Source organism: Microcebus murinus, chromosome 9 (genome assembly GCF_040939455.1).
Source record: "Microcebus murinus isolate Inina chromosome 9, M.murinus_Inina_mat1.0, whole genome shotgun sequence".
Taxonomy (NCBI): Eukaryota; Metazoa; Chordata; class Mammalia; order Primates; family Cheirogaleidae; genus Microcebus; species Microcebus murinus.
Genome location: NC_134112.1, coordinates 86,170,366 through 86,198,145, shown reverse-complemented (window position 1 = coordinate 86,198,145; position 27,780 = coordinate 86,170,366). Strand labels below are relative to the sequence as shown.

Sequence of the window (27,780 nt, the reverse complement as noted above, 5' to 3'; positions counted from 1 at the left end):
GAAAAGATACTGGAAAAATAGACAAAAATCCCCCTTGCCCCCATGGTGAAACTACGTGTCAAGTGTGGCTCAAAATATGAGCTGCTACTGATGCTAACTGTGTCGAGTCACACTCGACATCCGAGTGCAAAGGGTTAAGGGACAAATCTTTGCTGCAAATAGAGGGCCACTTCATAATGATAAAACATTCAATTTACTAGGAAGATATAATGATTCTAGATCTTTATGCACTTAAAACATCACCTTAATATATGGAAAGTTAAATTAACAGAATTACAAGAAGTAGACAAATCCATAACAACAGTGGGAGATGTTTCACATTCCTTTCTCAGTAACAGAACAAAAGAAAAAAAATCAGTAGGATATAGAATGTTTGGAAATTATTCATAAACTTGACACAAATGGACACTGCGCTCAAATCAGGACTTTGTTAGTCATCTAAGTCCTGTGGAAGAACACACCTTTAAGATTGTGAGATCTTTTTTCTTATCCTTTATCCTACTTGGAGCATACATGCAAGCAAGGGTAGGAAAAAATCCTACCACACAGACCTGTTTCCACATCATGCGAGAGACTATTATGTTTTCAAGTGCATATCCTGAATATGCATTTTGTAAAATTAATTTTCATTCACCCTTAATCTTACCAGTTTGGGACTAGTACTACAGATTTATTTTTTTGTTGCTTAATTTAGATGACAGCTACCTTATTGTCTACACTTATCACCCTTCTTGTTAAGATGTAGAGGTAAAAATACTAATTATTTTTTTTAGTAACTTAATTGTGTCAATCTTATGAGCAGGATTGAGGGGACTGTTCGGGAGCTCTGGACCCATAACTTGAAACCTTTATGAGAACCTCAGATTTTAGACCAATTAGTTCTACATAGATATGCAAAATTACTATGAAAAAATATCTTTGGATTCAAATGTAATCGTCAGTGCCTTGCAAGTAGTAACTATTCTACAAATGAATGGTATATATTAAATGGAAGTTTCCACTATAAGAGACAGTACCTTGAGGAAAACAGTACTGTCCATATTAGGAGTGAGAGCTGATGTTTGATAACACTGGCAATGAGAGGGAGATGAAGGGACATTTGATAGTTTTTTTGAAGAATTTTTTAACTCCCTCTTTTCAACCTTTTCTATACATGTTTGGTCCGTTGTCCACATGAGAACAATTTTCAATATTTTATTTAGAAAATTATCTGTAATAAGAAGCATTTAAAGATATAAAAATTGCTTTTCTTCTTTAAAAAGACTGAATCTGAAATATAGGTTTGCTATGCCATCATCTTTATTACAATAGACATACCTCTTGCAATCAATATAGTACATAAAAATAAGTGAAGTGAAGACATTTGGAGGAATTCCATTTATTGTGGATGCGTTTTCATGATATATTTTTATTGCAGCGATCAATTATCAGTGAAACGTATCAAGTGTTTATAAAATTTTTAGGAATGGCAGATTCACAAACATGCGAGTCAGCTTGCAGTTTTACCTCTTAAAGATAACAGACAACGGTAATAGAACAAGTAAACAAGGAATTTAATTTTCAAAAGAGTAAATCCAAACTGAATAAAATTCCACCCTAAAACTTATTCCATCCAAATACTGGAATAAAAGTCAGGATTGATACACTCTCTTCTCAACTTTTGGCTTTTTAGAAAAATATATAATAGCGATCAGGAGAAGCTCTTCTTCAAAAGTGCAACAATGCACTGTAATCTTAAACTTTGATCTATTTCACGCCAATGATGGGAGTCAATGCTAAACACGGCACTTCTATTGTAAAATCTAGTTAAGTTTATTGTAGTCTCGTGCATGTCTACTCTGTGATGAGTAGATGACTTTTACCATCTTGGTGGCTTTCCTTTCTTTGGTCCAGGTTTGCTAAAAGCTAGAGGATCTGGCTACTCTTTAGTGATTTATAAAGACAATAGACTTTGTGAGGCAATGATCACTCCTCACGCCAGCCCTGCCTTGGCTAGCTCTTCTGGGGAAATATCATAGATAAGAAAACAGTTATTCAGGGGACTTCCTCAGTGCGGTAGGAATTGAGACTAAGACAATTTTATGAAGTCAACTGAGGTATAAGTTTATATAACTATACTCTATGTATGTGTCTATACTAGAACATTCTGCCAAGAGTACATTCTGCCACTGGAGTACTCTTTTATCATCTACTGTGAAGAATAAAGACTTACAGGCTACAATAAGATCTGGGTTGTATGTGTAAAAATGGTGAGTCAATAAAGACTTGGGAACAGTAAAATGGGCAAAAGTTACATATATTTTTGAGATTTCAACACATTATCAACATATGACAAGTACCAATGACTCAATCAGGTAGTAAAGTTTAATTTAAAAAAAATTTTCAGAGTATATAAAGATGAAAGTACTACCATGGCTCCTAAATACCAGATTTGGTTCACTTTACTACTCTGCTTCTAGGCATTTGCCGAAGTCAGTCTTTGTTTAGACCCATAAATGAAATTTCAGTTTGTACAATACTGTCACTAAAATTCTTGTCTTTAAAGTTTAGAGACGGAAGAGAACTTAGATATCAGTTAGGCCAACCTATTGTGAACTTTATTATTACAAATAAGCAGGCTTTCAGCTTGATGGTACAGTTAACAAAATTCATGTTGGACTTCAAGATTGCCTTTAACTATAAACTAAATACTATGTCTTATAGAAAATTTCAACTCATTTTGACACCTCTTAACTCTCTTTTTTTCAATACTTTTTTCTTACAGGTCATCAGGCATTGAAAACATATCAATACCTATCTGCCATGTTTCTATTGGCAAACATGAAATATTAATATAATATTGTGATTTTTAATTTTTAAAAAGCTGTGATATTGGCTAGTTACAAGGACATACTACTAAATATAATAATCTAGCACCTAAAAAAGCGTTCTACCATTAGTGTGTTTGTATATGTGTATGCACATACATACATAATCAGGTTATCTAAAATGTGGTTCAGGCTACGATCACTACCAAAGAAATCCACAAAGCAACCAACCTAAAAAAAAATCAGTACCACTGTCAACTAACATTATAATCTAATTTAGCATGAAAAAAAGTAATACCTTAACAGTACATCTTCTTTTTTCTTAAAAAAAAAAAACAACAGACAATCATTATTGCAGTATATCAAATCTGAAATGGGTTACTTTCAGAAAGTGTTACAATTGCCTACTAAGATAATTTCTTCCATGCTTTATTATAAAGTGCAGAAACAATATGACTTCTGTATTTAAAAAAAACAAAAACTACGGTTCATTTTTCTAGATACTGCACACATTCTGCAGGCAATTTTAAACTCAAATCTCTTCTTACTGACTTCTGATGTGGTTGGTATCACTGTTCAGACATAGAGTTATGATGATCAGTAGAAAAGTCTCTATTTCACAGCATGGGTTTCTTTAGAAACAGGCTCCTGTGCAAAGGCAGTACTTTTATCATGAACATCTCTAGACTGTGATTATTAAATATAGTGATAATATACATGGGTTTACTGGGATATTGAAAAATAAAACAAAACAAAATGAACCCACTTTAGTAAATTGACATAAATATAAAACAGAGCAAATTAGGCCTCTACAACTGAGCTGGTCCGGCGTCTTGAGCTTGGGTTCTTTCTGGAACTGTCTCAAACCTGCTAAGAGAAGAGAACTTTAAATCCCTAGCCTATAGTATTTCAGCCAGGAGATTTTGTCAGAAGAAGAAGTAGAAGGAAAAAAAAAAAAAAAGGAATAATTGCATGGCAGGAATTTATGAAAGAGAGGATTATTGTTGGCATTCTATTCAAATGTGATCTTTTATTCTACCCTTTCTTCTGTTGGTTTTTTCACTTCCCTTTTCCTTCCTCTTTCCTTTATGTTCCCTTTTCCTACCTTGACCTTTGGCCTTACTCAAGGCATTCAGAGTCAAGTAAGGTTTTTTTTTTGTTTTTTTTAAAACTCCACTGTAAGGGCCACATATCTATAATATGTATTCCAAGACAGGCATACATGGACACATCAATACACAACAGTAAAGTAGGATATGTTTATCTTTAGTTTTTTTCCTATTTTTTCATTGTTTACTTAGCAATCTCTGTTTTTTCCCTCTTTTCTTCCACCCCTGTTCATGGGACTTGCCTGACCCATCATCCTACTCTTAAACCATTTTCCTCTACATTTCAGCTAGCTGCTAAAAGTCCTTGCTTAGGTATTAACAAATATTAAAGTGTTCTGAATTTGATTTTCAAATGTGTTATGTATTTTCATTTCAAAGGAATGACTGAATGACAAGTAGTGAGTTTGCCATTTTGGAGCAAAGGAGCTACCTAATCTGCTATCTCATAAACTCAGCTTTATGTCTATATTATTATTACTAGTGTAGAAAGAGTTTAGTGGTGTAGACCAGGGAGGAGGGGGTGGTGTGTGTGAAAACTCACTCTGTCACCCTTCTACCTTGTACATACCACCCTGTTGTACAATTCCAGAGAGTACCACTGACATTATATGGTATGTGAATGCTGTTCTCTGAGTCCTACCATTCCAGATCGTCTTTGCTCTACTTTCTAGAGCTCTGGCTAAGAGAAATATTTTCCAGAAGGAAAATAGCCCCAGAAGGGCTATTTATGTTGTATGACTGACAGGCCTATAATGGCAAGGCTCTGCGAACTTTTCCTTTCACTGTGCTGTACACAGGTCTTTTAGAAATTGATGGGCATGCAGGCAACGATCTGTGGGTCAGTGATAATTCTCATCTGACCCTGGGATATTTCATTGCAGGATCCACCAGGAAAAAAAATCTCCCAGTAGATTACCTTAGTGGGAGAAGTGACTTTATCCACAGACTGCTTTTCCCAGAGGTTCCGCTTGCTGGATACATCTCCTGGCCTCAAGTCCTAAAGAAGAGAAAGCAGAAAAAATAGATATGTGGCTGTTTATATTTTCTGGCCAGGTCTAAATAAACTGCCACATTTGTGGCTTTTCTGTTTAACCGAATCAATTTGTTGTTGAATACACTTTACCCCAGTGATCCGAAATGGATGGAATTGAAAGGATCATCAGCTGTTGTTCAATTTTATACAGACAATTGTCTTTATTGTCTGACAATAAGAGAATGGGCTGGAACTACAGTATTGGGGTCCTCGTCCTTCACCAGGAATTTACTGTTTATTGATCAGTAAAATTGGAATATAAGCATATTTACCATAATGTAGCCTATTTTTAGCTTTCTGTGCTCTTGGAAGTGAATAAAGCATAGGTTATTTAAAAATAATTCATGTGGGGTTTGATAAGCATTTCCCCGCTTGCAGATTAACTTTCTTTTGGTACCCTACCCATGGAGGCAGGCTGGAAGTCCCAAGAGTTAACATTCCCAGGAGCAGTCCTCAAATTGCTGAGTGCTGAGTATTGGTGCAATAATGTTTCTGTGGCTCGCTCATGCCTCAGGTAGGATAACTCTGAAGGATGTGTTCGACAGTGGCTTCCAGGATTTACCCCGTGGGATTGAATTTTCATATTAACTGCTCATGTATTGATATGCTTAATAACATTCTTCATCGGCTGCCTTCTTCTCCCCATCTCACTCCCTGTAGTGTTTTCTTCGCCTCCCAAGTAAATTACTTGCATTGGGATCACTGTGTCAGGGTCTGCTTCTGCATATCTCCAACTAAGTCACTTTTCTAACTGTACTTTCGTCACCCTAAAATCATTTTGTGTTTCCTGAGCAGCAAGTGAGTAATTCAGAAGTGGATCAGTAGAACCTAGCCCCACAAATATAAACATTTATCCCAAATTGAACCCATAAGAGGAACTGACAGTCGATGATGTATGTAAGAACATGTGGAAATCTTGGGCAGGAAACACTAAAAATATGATGGATAACAGTTATATAGCTTTGAGCCTTTATTTACTACCTCATAATTAATTTCGTTTGGATAAGGATCCAAATTTCTGTTTCAAGTTACTTTTCTTCCAGCATTTGCTTATATTAGTACTTGGCAAAAGGCAGTTTGCAGAAAATAAATGTGTTTTACTGAAATAGTAATGCTTATTTTGGCAAACCCTTTTCTCACGAAGAAGGCAAAACTAATAGCAATTGCATTTATCCATGGACACCAATCTGAATGGACATATTTCTGATAGATAGTATTGAGATCTCAACACTGAAAATGCACAGTTAAATGGTACCATGTGAAGCATTTCAGAGTTGCCTTAATCTTACTGAGTTTCTGGATTTCCTCTGTGGCAAGAATTCCTGATATTCTATTAGAGAGTTACACCTATTTAACTTGGAACCATTAAGCAACAAATCAGATTATTTTTGAAGAATTCCACTACATTTGCCAGTGTAGGTAGAAGCTGCCAAGTTGTCTGGAAGACTGTTTTAAAATTTTGGAAACTATAATTAGGACCATGATGATGGAAGCTCTGGAAAGTGGCTATTATGGCTTTATTTATTTGATTCATATGAGACAAATATTTTTCTTTCACATGCATGTTCTTCTACCTAAAAAAAATGGATTGCATTTCCCATAAATCCTGCCGATGAATCTTAAGAGATCACTTAAAGAGTTTAAAGAGTTCTTAAGAAAATATTAACATCCAAATTGTAAGCTGGCATTTTAAAATCAAAGGGGAAATATAAATGGAATTACCTGACCAGACTACATTTTAGACAAAGAACCACTCCGGAAGAAGAGGGAGAAATGAAGGCAGGAGAAGCAGGTTTCCAATCAACCAGAGACCAAAGAGTGAAGAACAGAAGTCAGCTAAGAAAGACATTGTTGGGGTTTTTTTAAACAAAAAGAAAGACAAATTAGCTTTTTAATTGCTGTACAACATGCAGATTAGACACAAAGAATAGACAAACCAGCTAAAATAGACATACTCGGAACTGAATTCCAGTTACAAAGTTGCACTGAAGTCCTGTAAATTCAACCCACAAATGTGCAACAGATGTTCCAGCAGGAATCTGGTATAGAGTAATGTTTAATTCTGAATAAATTAATTTTCAGGGACCCCCAAATAATATTGATGTGACCAACTATTTTGAGCATTTTTACTTCTTAGCATATATTAAAATCATTACATAACTACTGGTAAAGGGGTGAGTTCTAGAACTCAACTCTTTAATCCTATGAATTACTCTTTTTCTTCTTGGGGTTTTTCTGGGTGAGAACCATTTTGTCGAATGAACTTCCCCATGAGTTTTAGAATTTTATTTAAAACATTTTTTAATTGATATATTATAGCTATACTGATTTCATCTTAGCAGCCACATGCCATACATCTGCAAACACAAACCTAAGCTTTCTCCTCCACCCATCCCTATCAAGGCTTATAAGCAAAGGACTGACAATAAATTGTCTCTGGTCCAAAATTAGACATTTTGGGGGGTGGTGGTGAGGGAGTCCTATTTTCTGTTGTCTTTAGGCAAACCTTTGACATCCTGGGCTCCGGGTCAGCCTGGCCAGAGTCTCAAGGGTGTCAAACTCAGATTACTGCGGTGAAGGGCCAAACTGGAAACGCAAGTGCCTGAAGAGGCTTGGTGTAAGAAAATAAGGAAAAGAGGAAAATAGCAATTCAAGGGTGCCTGCCTCCATTCCTCAAAAATGTGTTCAAGCTATAATTTAAAAAAGGAAAATAAAGCACAGCGGTGAGGGCCAGGCTACCCAGATCTTAGCTGCAGATCTCCCACCAGTGTGAGACCCTGTGGACAAGACCTAGGATCCTTGTTTGATATGACTTTCCACGCTGCTTTCCCTGGATTCAACTTCTTTCCTGCCAACCTTTATGCACCTGCAGGATCCTTCCAGCCCTTTCTGCATCGCTGAAACTTCACCTCTTTTCTGCTGAACTCGCAGTATCTGTGAACTACCCTCCCACCATTCTGTGCAGACTCCCAAGTTGCTACCACACTTTGCCATGGGCCTGGCTCGAAAATATAAGTTACTACTACCACTGGAGGGTACACGAACCTTCAAGTTGCTTAGTAAGTATACTCAAACTAGTGTTGTATTTACAACATCAATTTCATATTGTTGGTTCTCATTCCAGAAGCCAGACTAGTTGACAAAAATCCCATGGGAAGACAGAGATCACTAAAATCTATACTAAGTGTCACATTCTTCTTTCCTTTTCCTCTCCACCCTCTAGGGGGTGGTCTAGCAAATCACTTACTAAATAGCAGGTAAAGCAGGCAATGATTTTGTAATTTCTCTGTAATACCTGTATCGCCTGCCATTTTTAGGAAGCTGTCAATAACCCCCGAATATGTTTTATTTATTTATTTATTTATTTTTGGGTAGAAACCTTGAAACAGTTATACCTGCTATAATAAAAACTGAATTTAATCTTTATAACCTTCCCATTGAGATGACATACAGATGGTGGAAAGCTAATCAGTAAAGCACCGACAAAAGAGTAGGGGGGAGTCCTGGACCAAATTTATAAGTATAACCTGGTACAGAAATAAAATAGATTCAAATATTATAAACATGAAAAAATTATCATCCTCTAGCAATGTGCCATACTCGTCAAAGAGTAAAATACATCTTTTTCTCCTTATCCTTGCTATCTTGAGAGTTCTTCGATGGGTCCCTGAACTCCTTGAACTTGTCTTTTGTGCATGTTGTTGGGGAAAAGGTCCTTAGATTTGATTATCTTCTCCCAGGGGTCCATAACTCAAAAAGGTTGATCATCACTAGTCTGGAACCAGAAAACTTACATAAATTACCATGTTTTGTTGTTGCTGTATTTTTTTTGTTTTTTAAATAATTGCTACTCTTTATGTCACCATAGGTGCTGGGGAAACTTGAGGCACTACAGAGCACATACATTTAGGTATGGTCCCTTGCCTCCTTTTATAGATCCCTTTCTTATAGCTACTGAGAGAGGGAAAAAGGTTTTTTTTTTTTTTTTTCAAATATAAAGATTTTTCAATTGCAAATTTGGTTTATATTAGTTTATGCCTCCTGTGAGCCCTTATGCAAAGAATCTCAGGCTGAACATTAATTAAATGGCTCAAGGAGTTGCACCCAAGAAGAATGTGCAAACATTTCCATTTCTTCTTTTTTCTTTTTAATTTTTATTTACTTAATTTTTTTTTAGAGACAGTGTCTTACTGTGTTGCCCAGGCTGGCATCCAACTCCTGGGCTCAAACAATCCTACCCACCTCAGACTCCCAAGTTACTGGATCTTTTTTCTTTTCAAATTGGAAAGCGACAAAATTTGGCGATTTTGGAAATTACATATGGAGCCAATGGATGGAATTAAATGCTGTTGTGGCTCAACAGCACAAAAGCCTGGGATTTGGAAAGTTTTTCTTTCTTCCTCTAGGATGTAGGGTTATGACAGTTGACTCTTAGCTACCTTGGGCACCAAAAAGTCCATAAAAGCTAACTTAACAGAGAAAGCTCAGCAGTATACAGTGGGGAGCATAATGAGGTGTTTTATTATAGCAATAAATGCAAGGCAGTTATTGTAATTCAATGAAAAGGTTAAAAGAAATTTTTTTAAATAATATAGCTACACCTAATAAATAAGAAAATTTTAGATTTTCAAAAACAGCATTCATAACCAGTTTTTCTAGTTTCCAGTTTTATGACTTTCTCTGGAGGTGCTGCAACAAAATTATAGCAATTATTCAACAACTACCCAAGAACTGTATTTTTGTGCCAAGTTATAGAGATTAGGCAAATTAGAACACAGGGCCAAGATACACATTCTTTTGGGAATAAGTCTAGGGGTGCTCTTGACAAAGAAGTAGCCAAAATAATTTGACCTTTCATTTTGAAATTCCTATGCATAATTTATAGACTAGAAGCTAAAGAAGAATAGTAAAGGGTCTAAATTTGAACTGGCTAACTCCTCTCAGTTAGGGTGGAGAGGTGATTATTTGGTTCCATTCTACCCTCTGGGTAATTGCGGTATGATGCTCAGGACTGTTCTAAACGTGAACACCTCCTTGTCTGTCATTCAGTGACAACAAAGAACAGGAGCACTGTCTTTCCTAAGTAAACGGACCAACTGTTTTCCTCTGCTACTGGAAGCCGAGAGATCAAAGGAACTCACAAAAACCTGAAGCTACTTACAGAAGGTTTGGGAGCCGGTGACTTGTTTCCATCCGGGGTTTTAGTTAGCCATTCATTGATGCGGCTGGAAACCCCTACTTTCAGGCCGGCAGTTTCCTATAAAGAGTCAACCATCCAAAATATTCAAGAAAAAAGTCAACTTTACCTGGGAAGGAATCATCAAAGCAACCTCAAAATACTATTACGCATCACTTCACATGGCCATCAACTTTAGACTTGATATTTAAAGAGCATGTTGTCTGGTTTTCTTACCCCTGCACCTCGCCCCATGCCCACCCCAAGGTTGACAGCTAACCTTGGGCACTTTGGAGTACAGTGGCCAGAGCAGGGTACATAGTGCAGCCACATGCACACATTCTCGCTGAGCTTGCTTTTGTGGTCATTGCAAAACAAAGTACAAACTGCACCTTCTTCGCTGCTTTTATTATAAACTTAGTTTGATTCCTAATAGAAAATAAAAAAATAAAAAAAGAAATCTACCCCTGTACAATTAAAAGACAAACATCGCAGGCTCACCTTGTTTGGAGTGCCGGCTGCGGTGGGGGATGAGAACACGTTGCCTTTCTCCCACATGCTCTTGATGTTACGCACCCCCTCCGCGGGGACGGGAAGATCCGACGCTGCTGGCTTCGGGGGTTTTGCAGTTTTCGTTCCCTGAAATGTGTGGATTATTTTTAGGATTGGTGCTGAGACGTTTGTCCTCAAAAAATTATAGCGAGCTTGTCTCCCTCAACATGAAAAAGTTCACCCACCAAAAATGGGAGTCATAATTTCTGTTACGAAACTGCATTCTGATGACACGCAGCCCTCAAAATAAACCGTAAGAGCTGGACCAGAGGACTTTTCAAAAATGAAATATGCTTTTTGTTGGGACACCAAGAAAAATATCAACTTAAATTTATTGCTAAGGTGATATTCTACTTTCTTTCTTCAACAGACACTTCTTGAGAATTAAACTCAGGTTGGCTAACATCTTTTGTATTACTCTATACTACGACTTGTTTGATAATAAAAGGTTTTGTAAACAAAAGAGGATTAAGCAAGATTGTAAGGAACCTATTTAAACCACATATGGGAACCCATTTTATAAGGAATTAAGGGTATTAAAGATATACTTGTGAACACATAAATAATATTGTTAAATACCAATAATCCCATTTATTAAAAGAATAGCTGCTTCATTAAAGCATATTCAGGCTAAAGGTAGTAAACAATAATTTGTTTAAAACTCTTCTATCATTTATTACTGCACTTCTCTTTAACTAGTTCAAAGTGTAATAAAGCATCACTAATGTTGTAACACTACTGTAGCTACGGGACTTGATTCTTGTCCCATGTGCTTTTATGATTTTCTGTGCAGTCAGAGCCTATTTCCGTGCGATGGGACCATAACGATGAGGGCGGTTCTCACCTCAATGGCGCTGGTGTACTGCTCCAGTCTGCTGTCAATCTTGGAGACTACTGCTGCTTGGTGAGTTGATTTGACACCACTGCTAAACAGACACATACATGCAAACATAAAAATATGGGAGAGAATCTTCCCGGACATACGATAGCTGATTATTCTCAATTGAACCATCAACCATATTTACCTTTTCTGTGCAGACTTATTCAAAAATTCTGCTCGCTCTTCTATCTAGGAATTGAAAAAGAAAATAAACCCAGTCAGTATTTTAAGCTTATAAAACAGTGTCTCTCAGCTCACGCCCCTGTCATCCCCAAATCTGGTGAATGGAAACACCAAAGAGCGTGTAAGGTTATTAGGGTAGTGTGCACAGCAGTTCTGCTAGAGAGGAACCTTATGGTCTCTGATAGGGAGATTTGAGGGATGAAGGTAGGATTGGCAAGAGGATAGAAAAAAATGCATGGAGAAATATAAAGTTTTGGAGGCAAATTAATGACCACATTGATGCGGAACAAAAATGCCTCTGAAATAATATAAACCAGGGGCAAAGTAATTAAAGAAAATTTAAGATAATTTAAAAAAATTTAAGACTAACACAATAATTTTTTCAAAAATATATCTAGTTACCCTCTGGGACAGATGATGACTATAGACATACCATGCTACTTGATTAACAAAATTTTCCCGCAATGTTTTAACTCTCTATCTGGTATGCAACAGGATTGAATTTCAAGAATGATAACCAGGAAATGTGAACTAGTCTCTTATTTCTTAGCCTGATTTACTAACTTGATAGCGATGATTCAAGCCTATTATTGATCTTAATTTGCCCTGAAATGGAAAAGATGTGGGGGTGGAATGAGGATGGGGCACGGCTCACCAGCAGTGGCTGAAGTTTCCCAGGAAGCCCCTTTTAGCTCAAATGGGAAATGAAGAAACAAGCCCAGAGAAACTGTGATGGCTATACGCTAAACAGGCAGTTCTGTGGTTTTTGATGGATTAATATTTTTTTTAAGCTACGAACTTCTTTTTGATATAACTAAAGCTGCTAAATCAAACATTATATTTTACTAAAACTCTATCACTTAAATTTAGATGTGACAATAAGTCAGCAAATATTTGTTGACTCCGTGTGATACCCAACTCCAGGCTAGAAATAGTCTATGCTGCCATCACCTATCAACGTCAGCAAGTGCCGTGTTTCCTCAAAAATAAGAACTACCCATAAAGTAAGCCCTAGCGGGATTTCTAAGCATTTGCGTAATGTAAGCCCTACCCCCAAAATAAGACCTAGTGATGGGTGTGGCTACTCAGCGTATCTGCACAACCCATGCATTTGGTCGCAGAGTGGTAAAGAAGACGAGCAGCCCTTCTCATCTGCCCCATGAGAGCTCTATTGCTCGACATGAGAGATTGGGGCCAACGGTTCTAAAGGAAATAGAGTTGCAAGAAGTTCAGGATGGAATTCGGGGTTTGGAGAGTTATGATGATGTTCCAGAAGAAGACGTCTTAACTATATTTGAATAAATGTAGATTGTTGTACTGTACTTAAAAAAAATTAACACATACCCTGAAAATAAGCCCTAGGGTGTCTTCTTGAGGAAAAATAAATATAAGACCCTGCCTTATTTTCGGGAAAACACGGTAGTAAAACCCTCTTTGCACGTGACTGCATGTGCCAAAACACATGCATGCTGAGCAGTTTCATTTTCTTCCCTGTTCAGGGCAGCCAATCTGTAATCTACCAGATTACAGTTAGTCTAGGCTAGTATGGTTGAGTGTCCCCTGGTCTCAGTTCAGGCTAATGTAAGAAATTACCATAGACTGGGGAGCTTAAATAACAGACATTATTTCTCAAAGTTGTGGAGGCTGGAAAGTCTGAGATGAGGTTGCCAGCGTGTCTGGGTTCTGGTGAAGGCCCTCTTCCTGGTTTGTAGATGGTCACCTTCTAGCTGTGTCCTCACACAGTGGAGAGCACAGGGGGAGCAAGTAAGCTCCTGTGTCTCTTCATAGAAGGGCACTAATCCCATTCACAAGGGTTCCACCCTCATGACCTAATTACCTCCTAAAAGCCTCACCTCCTAATGCGGTCACATTGAGGGTTAGGTTTCCAACATACGAATTTTGAGGGGACACAAATATTCAGTTTATAACACTCCTACAGTCTTCCAAGATGTGAGAGGTTCTTTCTGAGCTGTTCTGGCCTGAGATTCATGAACAATTTCTAAATACCACAGTGTTTCTAGAGAACATGCTTTGCTGCTCATATCAATGGAATAACACTTTTATAGATGATAATAAGGGCACTTCATTCTTTCCAAATGATTTCTTACACAGAGAAAAGTAAACCCTTCCTTAAAAAGTACCATAGGTAGCCCTGAGTTTATGGGATATAAAAGGTCTTTGACATAAATGTTATGTTTCTGATTTTAATTATAAACTGAGAAGTATATGTATATATATTTTTTATTTCAGGATATAAACAGGGGTATAAACAGTTTGGTTACATATTATGACTTTGCCATAATATGGCAAAGTCATATTTGAGGCGTGCCCTTCCTCCCTACAATGCTTACCGCCTCTATTAGTTGTGAGTTTACCCACCCTTGCAGAAAAAGTTCTGAGGTGAATAAGGTGAAATAGCTTAGAACCATGCAATGCAGGAACACTTTTAATACTGCCATCTATCCACCTGTCCATCCTACTGTTAATCCTGCCCACCAACCAATACATTATATATTGAGGACCTTCTAAAAAAGTTAACACACAGCAATGAATAAAACAGTACTATCGGCCGGGCGAGGTGGCTCATGCCTGTAATCCTAGCACTCTGGGAAGCCGAGGTGGGCGGATCGCTCGAGGTCAGGAGTTTGAAACCAGCCTGAGCAAGAGTGAGACCCCGTCTCTACTATAAATAGAAAAGAAATTGATTGGCCAACTAATATATATAGAAAAAATTATCTGGGCATGGTGGCACATGCCTGTAGTCCCAGCTACTCGGGAGGCTGAGGCAGCAGGATTGCTTGAGCCCAGGAGTTTGAGGTTGCTGTGAGCTAGGCTGACGCCACAGCACTCACTCTAGCCTGGGCAACAGAGTGAGACTCTGTCTCAAAAAAAAAAACAAAAACAAAAACAAAAAAAACAGTACTATGGATTGGATTATGTCCCTTCTAAAATTCGTATGTTGAAACCCTAACCCCCAATATGGCTGCATTTGGAGATGGGCCCTCTAAAGAAATAATTAAGGTTAAATGAGATCACAAGATCATGATCCAGTGGGATTAGTACTCGTACAAGAAGAGACCCCAGAAAGCTCGCTTGCTCTACTTCCACCACATGAGGACAGAGTGAGAAGGCCATGCAGGCCATCTGCAGGCCACGAGGAGGGCTCTCATCAGAAGATAAATCTGCTGGCACCTTGATCTGGGACTTCCCAGCCTCCAGAGCTGTGAGCAATAAATGGCTGTTGTTTACAGATCACCCAGTGGAAGGTATTTTGCCATAGCAGACTAACGCAGAAGGATAGCAAGGAGATACGTGGAGGACAGGTCCTGAATAATCAACGACTAAATAAGGGGCTAAAATAGAATTTCTAGTATAATAGAGGTATTATAAGAAGGTGTTCTGGGGAAAAGATACCTTGAGAGATGAACCTTTAGGAGTGAAACACTTGAATGGCTTCTTGTCATCCGCCAAGCCGTCCTCTGGCATCTTCTGGCGTTTCTCGGCAGCTTCTGCCCTTCGCCTTTCAATCTCTTCCTTTAGTCTCCTCTTCTCTTCCTACGAGAGAAAGGACAAATAACGGGGACATCGGTATCAGCTTCGGGACTGCGGAGAAGAGTGCTGGAGCACGGTCGGAGAGGCAGCGGACTCGGGCCCTAGACTGGACACCACCCCTGCTAGGTCTAACCAGAGGCTCAGCCATCTGCAGTCTGGCGCTGCCACTTCCCGACTGGGCAACCTTGGCCGTGTTATTGAGCTGCTCTGTGACTCAGTTTCTTCAACTGTAAAACAGGGATAACAACAGTAGCCACTGCATAGGGCTTTCATGAGGGCTAAATGGGAAAGCACATGTAAAATGCTCAGACAAAAGCTCGGTGTGATGATCTCCATAAGGGTGGTCAGTATCACCACTATCCTGTAAGTTATTCAATACCGGCCTTCATTTCTGTGTATGAAAAATGAATATGTCTGCCTTCCACTTACTTCCTAGGAGAGTGGAGACAAAGGAGATAGTGTACATGAAACTTTATATAAATCTATGGCCCTACATATACATATATAAATATATGGCCAAATGTACAAGAGATGATTTTATGGTTGCCTTCCCCAACCTTAACTGAATAGATTATTTTAGATGGTTTGACACACTTGCAATGATGTGGATACTGCACCATAGCGGTGACATCACGGATGTGTACAATGTGCTCTTTAACCCCTCAGTGCCTTCATTCCTGGCCTAAAATACCCTGCCCTGTCTTTTCCATCAGGCAAAATATTTGGAGCTCTGATCAAGTGACACACCCTCTATGAATGATTTTCTGAGAGATTTATGCAGGCTTTTGTATTTTTTTAAAACTGTTGAGATCATTTTCAATGGATATTTTCAAGCAGAGACTAGATGTGCATCTTTCAGAGGATGCTGCAGAAGGATGCTGTGCTTGGAAGAATAAATAATCTCCTAGGTCTGACATAGTAGCTTTAAGAGTTCACGATTTTCCTTCTGCCTTCCCTGGTACACTCTTCCCTTAAATAATAATAATAGCAATGAGGACAATAATGGCAACTACCACTTTCTGAGCTCCCATTATGTGCCGGGCACTGTGAATACAATGATCTATTTCATCATCAGAACAATCCCTCAAAGTAGATATCATTTTACAGATATGGAAAAGCAGGCATGGAGTCCAGTAACTCTTCCTAGGCTCAGCGTGTTAAGAGTCAGAGTTGGGCTACAAACCCAGGAATGTCTGACTCTAAAACTCTATCAACCCAATCACTTTCCAACCAAAGTTCACTGTCTTATTGAAAGTTGGAGTTGGAGCTACCGTGCAATAACATATCCAAATTTTCCACATAAAGTGCAGGGAAATTTTGTATAAGATCCATGTCAGAAAGTCATCAGAAGTCTTTCTTGGCATATTTTCAATGACAGGAGATGACTGCCAGAAGCTCTCAGCTCAGAGTTGTAAAAGCTGGGTCCCAATACTGATTCTATGATGGACTACCATGTTTCCCCGAAAATAAGACCTACCCATAAAATAAGCCCTTGCAGGATTTCTAAGCATTTGCGCAATATAAGCCCTACCCCGAAAATAAGACCTAGTGACGGGTGTGGCTACGCAGCGTATCTGCACAACCCATGCATTTCATGGAGCAGCGGTAAAGAAGAGGAACAGCCCTTCTCATCTGCCCCATGACAGCTCTATAGCTGGACAGGAGAGATTGGGGCCAATGGTTCTAAAGGAAATGGAGTCGCAAGAAATTCAGGATGGAATTCGGGGTTTGGAGAGTTATGATGATGTTCCAGAAGAAGGCGACTTAACTATACTTGAATAAATGTAGATTGTTGTACTGTACTTAAAAAAAACACACCCCCTGAAAATAAGCCCTAGGGTGTCTTCTTGAGGAAAAATAAATATAAGACCCTGTCTTATTTTCTGGGAAACACGGTAGTCAAGAGTCTCCAACCAAGTCACTCAAACTATTTGATTCCTGGTTTCTCTGCCCCTAAAATGAGAATCATAATGCGCCTCAGGAAGAAAGGAAAGAATGGACTTTGTAAACTGTAGTAATGTAAGTTGTAGTTGGTTCAATGTTTTTTCATATGCTGAGCCAAAATTTCCCTCCTTGTAACTTAAACCTGTAGTTTTTAGTTCTGTCTTAAAAGATGGGACAAATTCATCTGTTCCTAATGATGGAGCTCCTGCCTGCACCGCGAGGCACCGTGTGGGGTCCTGGGTATGTGGCGGAAAGCAGATGCTTCCCTGACTGTTTCCATTCTAACCCACTTTTAGAAAAAAAACACCAAAAACGATTTAAATAAATCCTCTCCGTAAAAACTCTTCAAATATTAGAAAATAACTATCATGTAACTTAGTTCTCATAACTAATGTGCCGACCTTCCATCCTTTTCAGCTTTCTAACTTTTCCTTTTTGAGAGGCAGTGGAGGGTCATGGGTTAAGACCAATTTTCCCAAGGAAAATTACAAAACCTCTACGTGCCTCCGTTTGCTCATCTGTAAAATGGGCATAAGCACCTACACCAGAGAGTTCTTACCAGCACCCAATACATTCACGTCTACAGGTTTTAGAACCGTGCCTAGCACGCTGTCGGTTTATTATCCTTAACGTATATTTTCAAGAGCCCGTGGCGCCGGGGCGGGGGTGATTCTCCGAGCGGGAAGGGTCACCAGGACACGATTTCAGGGGCTGCGCGGCGCCCCCTTACCTCCTCTCGGGCTTTCCGATCGGCTTCCTCCTGCTTCCTCCTCTGCTCCTCCTCCTCCAGGACCTTCCTTCGCTCCTCCCGCTTTTTCTTCAGCTCCTCCAGCTCCAGGGCTGCCTCCTGCTGCTTCTGTTTGAGCTTCTCGAACTCCTCGCTCTCCGTCTCCCCGCGGCGGCGGCGGAGCTCCTCCAGCCGCTTGCCGGCCTCCACCTGCGGCGCGCCCTCGGCCTCCTTGGCGTCCGCGCCCGCCCTGCCTCCCGCGCGGCTGTGGGCGACGGCAAGAGCTGACGCTTCTGCCCCGCAGCCTCCCCTGGAGGGCGGGGAGGGCCGTCTGCAGGCCCAGACCGGACCTCGCTGCCCGTCGTCGCCCCGCGCCGCCCGACACCCCCGCCGCCCGTCACCCCGCGCCGCCCGTCACCCCGCGCCGCCCGTCACCCCCGCCGCCCGTCACCCCGCGCCGCCCGTCACCCCCGCCGCCCGACACCCCCGCCGCCCGTCACCCCGCGCCGCCCGTCACCCCGCGCCGCCCGTCACCCCCGCCGCCCGTCACCCCGCGCCGCCCGTCACCCCCGCCGCCCGTCACCCCGCGCCGCCCGTCACCCCCGCCGCCCGTCACCCCGCGCCGCCCGTCACCCCCGCCGCCCGTCACCCCGCGCCGCCCGTCACCCCGCGCCGCCCGTCACCCCGCGCCGCCCGACACCCCGCGCCGCCCGTCACCCCGCGCCGCCCGACACCCCGCGCCGCCCGTCACCCCGCGCCGCCCGACACCCCGCGCCGCCCGTCACCCCGCGCCGCCCGACACCCCGCGCCGCCCGACACCCCGCGCCGCCCGACACCCCGCACTGCCAGTCGTCACCCTGCGCTACCCGACACCCTGCGCTGCCCGACACCCTTCGCTGCCCGACACCCCGCGCCGCCCGACACCCCGCGCCGCCCGACACCCCGCGCCGCCCGACACCCCGCGCCGCCCGACACCCCGCGCCGCCCGTCACCCCCGCCGCCCGACACCCCGCGCCGCCCGACACCCCGCACTGCCAGTCGTCACCCTGCACTACCCGACACCCTGCACTACCCGACACCCTGCACTGCCCGTCGTCACCCTGCACTGCCCGTCGTCACCCTGCACTGCCCGACACCCTGCACTACCCGACACCCTGCACTGCCCGTCGTCACCCTGCACTGCCCGACACCCTGCACTACCCGACACCCTGCACTGCCCGACACCCTGCACTACCCGACACCCTGCACTGCCCGACACCCTGCACTGCCCGACACCCTGCACTGCCCATCATCACCCTGCACTGCCCGTGGTCACCCTGCACTGCCCGTGGTCACCCTGCACTGCCCGTGGTCACCCTGCACTGCCCATCATCACCCTGCACTGCCCGTGGTCACCCTGCACTGCCCGTCGTCACCCTGCACTGCCCATCGTCCCCTGCACTGCCCGTGGTCCCCCTGCACTGCCCGTCGTCCCCTGCACTGCCCATCATCACCCTGCACTGCCCGTGGTCACCCTGCACTGCCCGTGGTCACCCTGCACTGCCTGTCGTCCCCTGCACTGCCCATCATCACCCTGCACTGCCCGTGGTCACCCTGCACTGCCCGTGGTCACCCTGCACTGCCCGTGGTCACCCTGCACTGCCCGTGGTCACCCTGCACTGCCCATCACCGGTCCTTGCACCAGCCCGAGGGGCAGGTTGGGTCTGCCTGGACTCACAAGTCCTGAACACGAGCCCCTGCTCTGCCACTTGCCCTTGGTTTCCTTGGCTGTAAAATGGGGCAAATACACACTGCGGGGTGGTGTGTGTGTGTGGGGACCTGTAAAATGGTGCAGCTGCTACAGAAAACCCTGTGGAGATTCCCCCCCAAATTAAAAATAGAACTACCACATGATCCAGCAACCCCACTTCTGGTGTACATGCAAAAGAACTGAAGGCAGGGTCTGGGAGAGATCTCTCTATACCCACGTTCCTAGCAGCACTGGTCACAATAGCCCAAGAGATGGAAGCAACCCAAGTGCCCATAATGGGACGAAAAGGCAAAATGTGGTATATCTGTACAAGATATTATCCTGCCCTAAAAAGGAAGGAAATCCTGTTACATGCTACAACACGGATGGACCTTGCAGAAACAAGCCAGACACAAAAAAACAAATACTCTAGGATTCCACTCCCATGAGGGATCTAACATAGTCAAACACATAGAGACAGAAGGTAGAATGGTAGTTTCCAGGGGAGGGGGGGCAGGGAGGGAGAGTAGAAAATAAGTTGTTCAATGGATGTCGAATTTCAGTTTTGCAGGATGAAAAGAGTTTTGGAGATCTGTTGCACAGCCATGCGAATATATCAAATACTTCACATGCTGAACTGTATATTTAAAAATGGTTAAGATGATAAATTTTATGTTATGTGTTTTTTTTTTACCACAATTTAAAAAAGAACCATGATACATGCCGTAACATGGAAAACATGGGCAAATACTATTTATTCTATTTACCTCAGTGGGTCACATAGGATTATATATATCAATGTTAATTTATATATCATCTACAGTATAAATATTAGTTGCTATGAGAAAGGAAGGCATTTAGTCCAAAACATTACTGTTAGAATGAGTTCTGAAATCTACGAGTGGCCCTACTGGTCCTCTCCCACAAGTTACTGGTTAGCTGTATCTGGATCTGTTTGCAGTCATGGCACAGGAGGGAAGCCAGAAAAGCTCAGGCACTGGGAATGGGAAACGGTGGCTGAACTACAGGTAGGCACTGAAATAAATCCATGTCTGTCCACAACGTTGCCTTCAGCTTGACTCTAGCAGATCTCTGGCAGCTGAAATTACTCATTGCCTCTTGATTAAGAGCTACACACAGTAATACATATATATCTATTCTTACTGTTCCAGGAAAATTCTTAATGGTTGTGCTTTAACCTATGGCTTCAATTTGTGTATTTTTAACCCAACACAACTGGAATACTGCTTGAGGACTTAAAATTACTAAGTTAGCTTGAAATGATGTGGTTAGGGTTGTTACTTAGATGTCATTCTTTATGCTTTATGAACCCTTTTCATATTCACTATCTCATTTAATAGTCACAATAACTTGGAAGTTGGTGGGTTAGGTTTATTATCCCATCTTATCAATAAGGGAACCATAGGGGAGAGAAAATAATTTACCCAAACTTTTGATAGCTAGAAAGTGGTTGACCCATGACCAGATTCTAATGCTTCTCTACCAAGTGTACTCTTCCTGTCACTACAGAGGAAAAATTTTATAATGAATATTTTGTAAATAAAGGTATATTTAGCTACAATTTCGTATTTTCCCTATATATGGTGACTTTGGGGACACCCTGTGCTATGATTATACCTGAAATTAAATATGATTTGTTATAAAGTAATGAATCAATTGAAACAGAATATGGCAGCCACCTTCCTATCTCTCACTTCAAACCTTGATGACTGAGAGTCTGTGAAAAAATGCTTCCTACTTCTAGTTCTCTAGAATTTCTACAGTCTAGGTCTAGCTACCTTCCTGCTGGAGTGGAAGCAGAGCTTCATCAGATAGCAGAGCTTATAAAACAGGAAGAAATGGGTAAGTTTTTTATAAGTAGGAACTAAAATTGAAATGATGTTGAATTTACTTTTGTGATTATGGAGGGCCCACAGAAATTTTATTGCAGAATTTGGAAAACGTTCTGACTAAAGACAGAATGCTATCCCGAGTCCTTATGTTATAAATGTATACCATAACTGGTATTATTATTTTATACAAATCATATAAAAAGATGGCAAGATATCATTAGTACCTACTGACCCCTTAAGATCCTTTAATAAATTTGCCATTAATAAAGTTAGAACATTGATAATTTCAAAACATGTTGTTACTCAAAATAGAACTTCAGTAGAACACTACGTTTTTCACTAAAGCAGAATTCATGTGAGTTGGATTCTCCTGGGACTTTAGGAGAATTTAGTGGTGTGCTCAAAGGGCCTTGTTATATAAGTAGTCTTTAGGAGTATTTAGCTTGTTGTTATTTATTAATAAATACTTACTATCAAATAAGTATTTATGTGATAGTAAGTATTTATGAGGTCATTCTTTACCAGATCTGAATGTAGGTAGCCCATTCCTGACACTATTGTCTATGGGACAAATGAATTATCACTCTCCAATATCATTTGTTCCATGTAAAGAACGGCACAGTATTTCTAGCTATGGAGCAAGAGGAATAAAAAGAATGGGTTCAAGATATACATCATATAATATTGACTTTATAGTGTATATATCATGCTTTCTAAACACTGAAGAATTTCTGAATATACTGTTTCCTCCAGGACGATGATTTTCAAGCTATAGGTGAGAAAATCAATTTAGTGGATTGTAACTAGCACTTAAAAAAATGAAATAGAAACAGCAGGGTGCATTCCATAGAGCAAAAGAAAGTACCATTTGTTGACCCACTGGTTTTGGTTATTAATATATATGTAGGTATGTACTGGGTCATGATGTAAAATTTATTTTTTACTAAGGACTGAGGTTACAAAGTTTTAAAATACTGTTCTAAGCTCTTGACAGTTAAAGATGAATTCTTTTATTTTGAACTCAAAGTTGAGGGTCACTTTAAACTTCATGTTTTTTTTCCTCAGGGTGTTAAAAGTTCACAGGCCTGTGACTCCTCTATCAGTTAATTTAAGGTCTTTCTGGTCAAAAACAAATTTGCTCTTTGTATTCATCCTAATGTAGAAGAGCTGGAATGGCAAAACACAGGCCCATAGAACACATCTCTAGATTCCACTAGGTGTCGCTCAGGCTTCAATTAGGACAATCAAAATTCCTGTCAGGGATTGGTTAAATAAGTCATAGTATATCTATTCAGTGGAATACTCTCACATCATTAATTGTAGGATTATATTTATTGGTGTAGAAATCTAGCTATTATATATTGTTATGCATGGTTCAAGAATCAATTAAAAATGTATACTTATAATTACACCCACATATATACATAATCCATATATATATGAATGTGTGTCTATCTTGAATATTATATATACACATCTGGAAAAAAATGTTACTTGTGGTTATCTTTAGGTGATGGGTGCTTATTTTTATCCTATTTTATGAATGTTTTTATAAGGAGTACTTTTTTTTCTATAATCAGAAAAAATTTTTTAATTCCTACCTTAAAAAAATAAAAACCTTCATTTTGTACTTTCTATAACACCCTTGATATAATCTGCTATCTCTACAACTGTCTCATCAAATTGATATTTTTATGTCATATTTCAGAGGAAACAATCTAGTTACAAGAAAACAGGAATATCAAAGGGGGCAGTAATTAAATCACTCATCAAAAGCTATACTCAAAACAGGAGCAAGAGTTTTGTCCACATTACCTCTGCCTATATTGGCAGGCATGCCCTCAGCATTAGGGGCCACTTCATATGGAAATTTCTTCCATAAAGTTTTCTCTCCCCATCCTTGGCTTTTTTAGGTTTAAGTCAAGATGAACATCAGGCCTTTGACCATTAAGAACACAGCTTGTTTATAGTTAAGCTCGTAGTGCTATATCTAAATAGAGGCTCATCCTTCCTTTCTTTCTCATTTTATAAGTACATGGAGGAAAACCATGCTTCTCTGTTTCTATAAGCATGAACTTCTAATTGAAACTGCAATTCACATATATTGGTGGCTAACCCAAAATGAATACTATGGTAGCAGCTTGTTCTTGGTTTTGTTTTTCTGACCAAAGATGGAAGAATTAAGGCTAGAATCACATGCGTGGGTTCTCAGTGCTCAACTTGTTGCCATCTCTTGGGACTCTTCTTCTCTTTGAATTCCCAGCTCTTTGAATTTCTACACAATAGGCATGTTAATTATTAATGTGAGCTTTGACTGAGGTTTGTTGGCAGGTTTGCTAATTGTTAACCAAAATTTTTTCTACTGACGGATTTTTTTAACATTATTTCTCTTAACAGAAATAAAGCTTATGCCTATAAAACATTTTAAGCTATCAGTAAAAAAAATAGTAGCATTAGATAATATTCATTGAACATTTTTCCATGAACCTGACACTATTCCAGGGCTTTAAAATATTAAACTATAGGCACTTCAGCAAGCTTTGGACTCAGCCTATCAACCTAAATCAACCTACTTTGTAGATTTTCTATGCATTTCCAATAAACTCTTAATTTTCCTACCTAATCTCTTGCCAATCCCAAGTAATATCTACGGATTCTACCTTTCTTACTCGTTCACAGTTGCATTTAGACCTTTTAGCCACACCTTTTCTTCTGTATACTTTAGGCTTTCCTTTGGATAAATATGACTCAGTTTCTTTTCAAAGTTTTGTATAGAAAAATTGTTTTAGGGGAACTATATTTATCCATCTTAGCCTTTTAGATGAGCCTGGAATGTCCATTCCTGCTAGCTCTACTTGCTTCTATGTGCTACAAATGCTTTGGTGTAAGGACCATGCCAGACTTCTACATCATATCTGCCTGGTGACTTTCTTATTTGAAGAGTTCAGAAAAACAGGGTCTACAGGCAAGGCTTTGCCCAGAGAACAACTCCATGGACTCCACACTGCAGAAACCCAGGACTCTCTTCCAGTACATCAGATATAGAGACCAGTGACATAACAGAAGTTGGGATTTGGCACCAACTGGTGGTTGGAAGGAGTGTTTGTGGGGATGGGGGCACAGAGAATCATATGGCTTGATGGAAGGCCTCTGCACCTTAAATTCTTCTACAAAACTGGTGGAGAGCTCTCAGTATCCATCTTCATCTAGAAATGAGAATTTGCCTGCATATCCTGGTCTAGTCTATCTTACAGCTAATTGCCCGGATTTTCCATAGGTGTGGAGGGGGACGCTGATGATATACCAGAGGGTTTTCTAAACTGTATGGAAGGGAGCCTTAATTCCACGCCTTCTCCTTCCCTCTTAGAGATTCCCAATGCAAATTAACTTCAAGGGCTCTCAAAGTCTCGTGATAACCTAATGTCTCCCAAGTATTTGGCACAGAACCATCTTAGCTTTATGCAACATTTATTTACAACATTCAGAAGATGCATTCTTGAAAATGCTACTGAGAAGGGCACCTCCTATGAAGGTGGTCACACCATATATAAAGAATGAATCAATGATACTAACCCCAGTCACGATGTTTTCTAATACATTGATCTCACATGAGCTTATTAGGTCAGTGAATAAAAACATGGACACCAAGTAAGATCTGCCTCTCAGAATAATGGGAAAAGCAGATTAAGCCCTGTCTAAGCAGTGACTGCTGGTCTTCTGTTAGTGATGCGAGTGCCGGACCTGCTGACTGAGTATCTCTAAGACAATGGCTAATGACCTCACAACACAAGCATGCTGCCTGTTTAGCACATTTCTGTCTGGAGGCACAGGATAGGGAGACTGATTTTTTTTCCCCCCACATGTGAACACAGTCACTGTTAACTAGTCACTACTTCTTACCTGAAAGTGTTCTCAGCATGTTTAAGTTTGTGGGTCATGAATTCCCCATTCTGTGACTTCACTTCTGTAAATCCTTTCTTTCGATCCATGAAGCTCTTAATTTCTTCTTTGGGCTCTTTGTCCTTTTTAATCTTCTCATCTTTGATCTAACCAACAGTACACATCAGGAAGAAACATAACGATAAAAATCTTATTAGATTTTGGTTGGTGTCACCAAATAAGACCCAAAATGGTTAGGAAGGCAGAACACTCAGAAGTCAAACAAACCACCCAGTGGGGTAGAGCTGGGGCAGAGAAAATTCTTACGGCGTGAGCTATGGTCCTTTAGCCTGTGAATAAAGACCTTAACCACAATTTCAGGAAGGCAAGGTCATTAGGAAGGCAAGATCATCCCTGATCTCACTGGGGTTTTTATTTTTATTTTTCAGAGCAGTAGGAGTGTTACAGTTTGGAAATTATTGAGTTCTGGGAACTTCATGTACTCTGTTTGCGGTTCCCTCAGGGAAGAGTAATTATTATTAGAGTGGCTTTGATGTTAGAGTGGCCACGTTGCTTGGACTGTCTCTTGGCTGGAGGGAGAATCTTTGAGAGGGACACAAATGAGGAGGAAAGAAGAGGAAACCTACCAGGTTAGCTAAATCTGCCCAGCCAATTCTGGTGAAGACCACCCTTGTATTTTAATCGAATGAGTAATTAGTTCCCAAGGGTGGAACACATAATAATCCTACCTTTAGGAGGAGGATGCAAGATATCTGGGATCTGTGGGACCATGTTTGCAGTCATCTAAACATTAAAGTTAGAATGGAATAGGAAATATTCCACAGTTTATCTTGACTTCCATTGCCAGTAAATCTTTAGTTCTCTGGAAGTGGTTTTGTGATTGTTATGGGAGACAGAGGACGTATAGGGCAGGTGGTAGCTTTAATATTTTGTGGGTTTTGTGTTATAAGTTCCTCACAGTAAATAAGACAGATTTTTCCAAAGCAAACTGAATTTATATAGCTTTTTGAAAGGGGGGTGGTGGTGGAGGGAAAGGAGTTCAAATCACTTCACCTATATCATCTCACCCATTCTTAAAAGATGAGTGTGAAAACAGGTGAGGTTCATTATTGTTCTTTTCAAGACAAACAGTTACAAAGCACTATTGTTCTAAGGAAACCTGCAGAGGAAGGGGAGGCCATAAGAACTTAGGGCTTTGGGTAGTGTGGTCTAGAATGTTCTCTCATGGCCTGATCCCTCAACCTCTTTCAAATACTCTTTGAACTCCTAAAGTGCATGTTTAACAACACAGAGTCCACTGTTTTTGCTCTTTTCTGATGAGCCTTCAACAGTCCTTTGACTGTCTTCTGTGGGTGTGCTTTGGTTACATTACTATGGACGAAGTATTCACTACTATGTTGCCCTAATTAAGACTTTAATCTTTCTCTAGGAGTTATATACCTAGCATGCACCTCGGACAAGCTGGAGAGGGGGGCTATGTTTTGCATTCTCTCCAAGACCTCTGTCTGCAAGTTGGCAAACCTGACTTTTGGTTCCAGTGCTGTCAACAAACTAGCTGTGTTACTTGAACAAGTCTCCTCATTTCTCTGGGATGCTGGTCTCATGTGTGTAAAAAGACAGGATTGGACTAGAGGATCCTTCCTAATCTTTCATCCTGTCATTGCCCTCTTGGCTCCTGGTTGGTTGTGAGAGGCTACAGCAAAGAGAAGGGTGCTCGTGGCCTGTACTACAGCTTGACTGTGGCTCCTTGGTGGCTGTCCTTGCCAAAGAATAAAGCAGTATTCATTCATTGGACAGGCAGGAGGAAGCAGAGTCTATTCTCGTTTGGGCTGCCATTGTTAGATTTAGCCCCAGAAACCATGGCCTGGAGTTTATATTATGGTTAAGAAGCATCTGGGGATACAAATTTGGAGGTGACGGGATCCCATTTCAGGGATACCCATGAAACAAATTCGGAGTCAAATCTCACGGCTTGTGGAACACTGTGTAGAGAAATTCCCTTTACTCATTTCTCCTATTTTGCAGCTAGAAATGTTTCCATCCTCCCAAAATGTATGACCTGATTTACTGGCCAAAAAAGTCTTTAAACTAGATTTGAAAAATCTACATGTCTAACAGAAGAAAAATCCTCCCCCCTTTGTTTTCAAGCTCTGTCTTTACTGGCAAATGTTATAGTGGATGGTAGGCTTATATTCCTGTTGGAAAACTTTCTTAGAAACGTTCTCCATGTAATAATGATAATTTGAGTTTGACTGAAAACTATTTTCTCTTTCTGGGAAATAAATAAAGTAATTCCATAGAAACTTTAAATTTTATTTTTGGATTCTGTGGCAGA

At 40.7% G+C, this 27,780-nt stretch overlaps 1 protein-coding gene across 13 annotated transcripts in view; it reads right to left on the bottom strand.

The window, feature by feature from the left end:
- Window positions 1-1,277: 1,277 nt before the first annotated feature.
- CALD1 (caldesmon 1) overlaps window positions 1,278-27,780 on the bottom strand; it is a 202,942-nt gene continuing 176,439 nt past the window's right edge. For 5 of the 13 annotated variants that reach the window (XM_076006619.1, XM_076006618.1, XM_076006625.1 and 2 more), the window contains 9 exons: window positions 25,446-25,591; window positions 17,967-18,228; window positions 15,155-15,295; window positions 11,703-11,746; window positions 11,522-11,603; window positions 10,627-10,764; window positions 10,111-10,206; window positions 4,833-4,913; window positions 1,278-3,677 (listed from right to left, as the gene is read on the bottom strand). In XM_076006619.1, the coding sequence (XP_075862734.1) occupies window positions 3,669-3,677; window positions 4,833-4,913; window positions 10,111-10,206; window positions 10,627-10,764; window positions 11,522-11,603; window positions 11,703-11,746; window positions 15,155-15,295; window positions 17,967-18,228; window positions 25,446-25,591 (999 nt within the window). In that variant the 3' untranslated portion in view covers window positions 1,278-3,668. The remainder of the gene's footprint in view (window positions 3,678-4,832; window positions 4,914-10,110; window positions 10,207-10,626; window positions 10,765-11,521; window positions 11,604-11,702; window positions 11,747-15,154; window positions 15,296-17,966; window positions 18,229-25,445; window positions 25,592-27,780) is intronic. The other 8 variants (XM_076006627.1, XM_076006621.1, XM_076006626.1 and 5 more) reach the window with 3 other exon arrangements.